General features: G+C 64.9%; 3 protein-coding genes across 3 annotated transcripts in view, besides 3 other annotated features; all 3 read right to left on the minus strand.

Moving 5' to 3' along the window:
* Window positions 1–144: 144 nt before the first annotated feature.
* Tco025E_03845 (calpain-like cysteine peptidase) lies at window positions 145–2,697 on the minus strand (the record flags this gene model as incomplete). Its single annotated transcript, XM_029370762.1, has 1 exon — window positions 145–2,697. The coding sequence occupies one exon, from the start codon at window positions 2,695–2,697 to the stop codon at window positions 145–147; it is 2,553 nt and encodes an 850-aa protein (XP_029229145.1).
* A 27-nt stretch (window positions 2,698–2,724) lies between these two features.
* Window positions 2,725–2,769: a microsatellite.
* A 90-nt stretch (window positions 2,770–2,859) lies between these two features.
* Window positions 2,860–2,897: a sequence feature (A-rich).
* A 172-nt stretch (window positions 2,898–3,069) lies between these two features.
* Window positions 3,070–3,089: a microsatellite.
* An 82-nt stretch (window positions 3,090–3,171) lies between these two features.
* Tco025E_03846 (putative adenylosuccinate lyase) lies at window positions 3,172–4,566 on the minus strand (the record flags this gene model as incomplete). The annotated part of the gene is made up of 1 exon (XM_029370763.1): window positions 3,172–4,566. One exon carries the CDS (start codon window positions 4,564–4,566, stop codon window positions 3,172–3,174), a length of 1,395 nt encoding a protein of 464 aa, XP_029229146.1.
* A 378-nt stretch (window positions 4,567–4,944) lies between these two features.
* Window positions 4,945–5,290, minus strand: part of Tco025E_03847 (uncharacterized protein) — a gene marked incomplete at both ends in the record, with an annotated part of 420 nt that continues 74 nt past the window's right edge. The window contains one exon of the mRNA XM_029370764.1: window positions 4,945–5,290. This exon is cut by the window's right edge and continues 74 nt beyond it. Within this exon, the coding sequence (XP_029229147.1) occupies window positions 4,945–5,290 (346 nt within the window).

The raw sequence follows: 5,290 nt of genomic DNA on the forward strand, positions 1-5,290 counted from the left end.
TTCCCCTCTTTTCGGGGATATCGCGTCATGCGTTGGCTCTGCCATGTCTCCCCGGCTTCACTGCGGCCGCTTCCGAGGCATTGGGGGGGGGGGAGGGAAGGACGAGGATCATCTGCAGCTTCTTCGCGGCAGGCGCGAAGGCGCTCAGGCGATGGAGGCGCCCACCCTCTCCTCCGCGTAGCCCCGCGTGGGGGGCATCACCTGGTAGTAGATGCCCTTCTGCGTCACCGTCTCTGCCGGAAACTTCGGGAAGTTCTCGAACACCACATTGTCGTCGCCAAGGCATTTAAAGTCAACCTTTACCCCGCCATCGCCCTCCGCGCCGATGGGTTTCGAGCAGCGGACCCCCAACACGACGGGGACTTCCGCGGCCCCCTCTGCCACGGCCGCCGCCTGCGCCTCACTGCGGTTGTTGAAGTGCAGCGGGGAAACCCGGTTGCGCAGGTTAGCGAACCATTGCTGGCTGCCGCTCACGGTGTCCTCGCTCTCCATCATGCGTGGAATGAGCAGGTACGGCGACGCCTCTGGGATGAGGCGGCACAGCATGCTGATTTCGCGCGCCTGCACGAAGGTCCACTTGTCTCCCGACGGCGCTGCGGTGTCCACAGAGGTGTTTTTCATGACCCGGAAGGCCCCGTCCTGAGCCTCGTGCGCCGTGGCAAGGGAAAGCATCAGGGGCGGGTACTCGTGCGGCTCGTCGGCGTGGTCGGCGTAGTCCCGCGTGGTGCGGGGGTCAATGTTGCGCAGCATGAAGCAGATCCACACCGGGCTCGCCACGCTCACCTCGAGAACGACCGAGGGGCGGCAGTCGGCGAAGGTGAGGGGGAGGCGGTAGTCGTAGGCCACGTGGCGGTAGATCACCCCGCCCCCCTCAAAGCACCTCAGCACGTGCTGCCAGTCCATCCAGATCGTCGAATCGGCGGCGTCGCGGCCGGCACCGCAGGCGCGGCTCACCTCCGGGTGCGCCTCCCACTCCGCACTCGTCGCAGACCACGGCCCGCCCCAGTCTTCGCAGGAGCCCCACACATTGCGGATCTGCAGCAGTCGCACGTCCCCGTGCTCGGGGAAGTGGCGCACGTCTGTGACGGTGAAGGCGTGGCCGGGCAAAATGCCGGTGCCTTCGAGGAGATGCTCCGGCTCCTGCCCCTCGCCAAGGACGCCGGCCAGCTTGTTTGTGCCGATGATCAGGGCAGGCGCCTTTCCCGCCGTCGTCAAAACCAACTGGTACCCGCACTTCCGGTGCTGGAGCAGCTGCTGGAAGAGCGCCTCGCCGCCGTCCTTCTGCGCCTCGGCGAAGGCCTCGTCGAAGCGCGAGGAGGGGCACCCTGTCATGTCGCTGAGGGCGTGCACGGGGTCGCCAGACTGCACCAGGCCGTAGCTACCATTCACCTTGGCGAAGGCCTTCTCGAGCACCGAGGGCCAGAGCTCACAGGCGTCGCTGCTGTGGGCAAACCGCGGCCTCCCCGCATAGCCTGGAAAATAGTCGTCCACAATGACGCTGCCCCAGAGGCCATTGGTGTTGAGTGTCACGCGATACGCCCCAACAGCGCGCTCGAGCCGCGCCGTCGCCGCACCAAGCGGGCAGCGAAACAGCCGCATCACATCCGCCGGATTCTCCTCCAGCGTGGCCATGGCGCACATCAGCCAGCAGTCGCCGAGTTCGCCCTGCTGCACGTCACCGGGGGCAACTTTACTGCGGAAGAGGCGCAGCTGGTCGACCAGCTCCTCGCGCAGCTGCATCCGCGGACGAAACCACGGCATCTGCTTTGGCGTGCGGGTGGCCCCGCGTTGAATGCTGTTCCACACCGGCGGGAACTCCAGGTCGGTGAAAGGGACATTCTCCGCAATGCACCGCTTCAACGCCTCCTCGGCCCCCTTCCACTCACCAACGAGGCCCTGCACGGCGGCAATCTCCTCCTGGACCTGGCTGTGCTGCAGCGCGTCGCGTGTCTGGAAGTATTCGTCCGAGAGGGGCAAGGCACGAAGCCGGCTGTTGAAGCCGTTCACAAAGCCCTTCATGAACAACTCCGTCTCCGTGGGGTACACCACCACCTCCGCGGTGTAGCTGCCGTCCGGCGCGCGAGACATCGTTGTGCGCCCCAGCGGCTCCACCTTGGAGTGTTTGCCAAAGGTGCAGGTGACGTGCACCTCGAAGGCGAGGCTGTCGTTGTAGAAGGCCCAGACTTTGTTCTTCTTGTTCACAATGCGGTACAGCAGGCCGGGCTCCTCGAAGCAGGACATCACCTCCCCCTCCATCTCCGGCTCACCGTTGACAAACGCGTACTTCGTCTTCTCCGCCTCCTCCTGGAACACCGGCTTCCGTGCAGTGCCGATGTCAAACTCATCCTCGGGGTCGTCCTGCGGCACGGCGAGGCCGAGCGGCTCCCATCGCGTCGGCTGCTTCGGCTGCTTGCGCAGTACATTAGTGGGAGCTGGCCCCCCGTGCCTTTCTAGGCTCTCCGGCGAGGCCAACGAACGTTCCCTGTCCGAGGCATCCTGCGCGTCGCCGTCGCCGTTCCTACCGTTGGCGCGGGCGTCTGCCGCATGCGGCTTCTCAGCTGCGTCAAACTCGACGGAGGCGGAGAAAATGCTGGCATTGTCGATCTCCCCAGGCTCCGTCGCCGGGTAGGAGGCGTCTTCCGTGTTACGCGGATTCGCCGCGTAGTTGCGCTCTGCCGCCTTTGTTGCGGACGGCATTCCCTGCAGCGTTGGTTTATCGGCCCTTTGGTTGCTTGCTTGTGTGCGTGGCAGCGTTGGCTTGTCTTGCTTCGGCGGGCAAGGGGGGAGGCGAGGGGCTTGGCAACAGCTGTGAACGGGACGCTCGCGCGCTTCTCCTCGTGCAGACGACACGGCGCGCACAAGGAAAGAAAGCGAGAGAGAAAAAAAAAAGAGAAAAGGAGAAGTCTACTCCCAGGCAAGACGGAATGGAGGGGGCACGCTGGTGGGGAAATGAGGTAACGAGCGAGGGCGCGTCTACCCACCCCGGCGTCCCTTTCCATCCACCCGTCTGCATCCGCCTTTGGCGCTTTGCGTTTATTTTTTCCTTTTATTTTTCCCTTTTTCCGCTTGCTTTCTCTCTCTCTCTCTCTATGTGTGTGTGTGCATGGGAGGAAGAGGCATAAGAGGAGGGAGGGGGGGGGGCAGTGCAAACTACGCATGCCGCTGTTTGGCTCACGCGTGGGGGCGCACGTAGCCAACGTAGGAGAAGGGGGTGATGGCCAGCAGCTCGCGCCGCACCTCCTCCGAGATGCCCGTGAGGCCTTCGATGAACGTGCGCACCGTCTCCCGCGTCACCGCACGGTTGCCGCGCGTCAGCTCCTTCAGCGCCTCGTACGGCTTCGGGTAGCACTCGCGGCGCAGCACCGTCTGGATGCCCTCCGCCACCACCGCCCAGTTGGCCGCGAGGTCCTTCTCGATGGCCTCGCTGTGCACCAGCAGCTTCGCAATCCCCCGCCCGATGGAGGCGAAGGCGATGCAGGCGTGGCCGATCGGCACGCCCAAGTTCCGCAGCACGGTGCTGTCGGTCAGGTCGCGCTGCAGGCGTGAGATGGGCAGCTTGGCGGCGATGAATTTTAGCATGGCGTTGCTCACGGCGAGGTTCCCCTCCGCGTTTTCAAAGTCGATGGGGTTCACCTTGTGCGGCATCGCGCTGCTGCCCACCTCCCCCGCCTTCACCTTCTGGTAGAAGAAGCCCATCGAGATGTACTGCCAGACGTCGCGGCAGAGGTCGATGAGAATCACGTGCAGCCGCGCGCAGGCGTCGCAGAGGGCGGCCAGGTTGTCGTAGTGCTCAATCTGCGTCGTGCACTGCTGCCGCTGCAGGCCCAGGTACTTGGCGAGGAACAGGTCTCCGAAGCTGCGCCAGTCCACCGCGGGGTAGGCCACGAGGTGGGCGTTGAAGTTGCCCGTCGCCCCACCGAACTTGCCGGAGTTGGGGATCGCCACCAGCTGCCGCCGCTGCTCCCGCAGCCGCTCGATCCACACCATGAACTCCTTCGCGAGGTTGGTCGGGGACGCCGGCTGGCCGTGCGTGCGGGCCAGCATCGGCACGTCCCAGTCGCCCAGCCTGCCCGCCAGCGTCTGCAGGAGCCCGTCCAGCGCGGGCAGGTACGTCGACGCGATGGCGTCCCGCAGCATCATCGGAATCGCCGTGTTGTTGATGTCCTGCGAGGTCAGGCCGAAGTGCACAAACTCCGTGACTTGGGCGAGGCCGCAGCTATCCATCCGCTCCTTCACGAAGTACTCCACCGCCTTGATGTCGTGGTTCGTCACCCGCTCCTTCCGCTTAATATCCTCAGCGTCCGCGACGGAGAAGGTGTCCACCGCCGACGCGCGCAGCTGCCGCAGCTGCGCGTCCGTCACCCCCCGCAGCGGCGCGATCGCCGGCACCTCCTTGCAGAGGGCGATGAAGTACTCCACCTCCACCCGCACCCGGTACTTGAATAGGGCGAACTCCGAGAAGAACGCCCGCAGCGGGGCGGTGCTGGACTTGTACCGCCCGTCCACGGGGGAGAGGGCAAGCAGCGGGATGTCCCGCGTGTAATCCACAGGGCTCTCCGTTGACATGTGACGGCAGAAAAAAAAAATCGCTCAATCTACTTGAAATCCTCTTGCAGCCCGGTGTAAACTCACGCCGCGTTGCACATGACCAGCACAGGGAAAGATGGAAAGAAAAAGCGGAAGTGTGTGTGGGGTGCCTGGGCCGCACCCAAAGCAGCCCCCACAAAGAGGAAAAAGACGGAACAATAAAAAACTATATATGACAGCTCGCCTCAAAAAGACGCCCCACGCAAAAAAGTCCTTCACACCACACAAATAGATACATGGAAAAACAAGAACACAGCGATCATGCGGCATTACCGTTGGGGCAAAGCGCAGCGGTGCTCTTCTTTGCGGCCTGCCCTGCCGCCGGGTTTCCGCCGCGCGTGCCGGTGGGCGGGGCGCTCACGCAAGAATACCGACGGCGTCCTCCGCAAACACGTCGGCCACGCCAAACTCGGCCATGAAGCGCAGCCGCTGCCGCCCCACCGCGGCGAAGTCCGGCGGCTCGCAGTGCGGCGTCGTCGAGGACAGGAGGAAGACACCGTCGGGCACGTCGTCCAGCGCGCCGAGGCCCTCCAGCTTCTCCCACGCCCCGCGCCGCACCAAAACGGGCAGGGGGGCGGACGCACGCCGCCGCAAGCACAACGCCACGTACGCCGCGAGGGAGACGTCGCAGGCGCCCTCCGCCGCGGGGGTCGGCCGCAGGCCAAAATACGCCGTCGCCCGCGCCGCCGCCGCCTCCCGGCGC

The sequence above is a fragment of the Trypanosoma conorhini genome (genome assembly GCF_003719485.1).
Source record: "Trypanosoma conorhini strain 025E chromosome Unknown Tco_14.4_contig_00183, whole genome shotgun sequence".
NCBI classification, from domain to species: Eukaryota; Euglenozoa; class Kinetoplastea; order Trypanosomatida; family Trypanosomatidae; genus Trypanosoma; species Trypanosoma conorhini.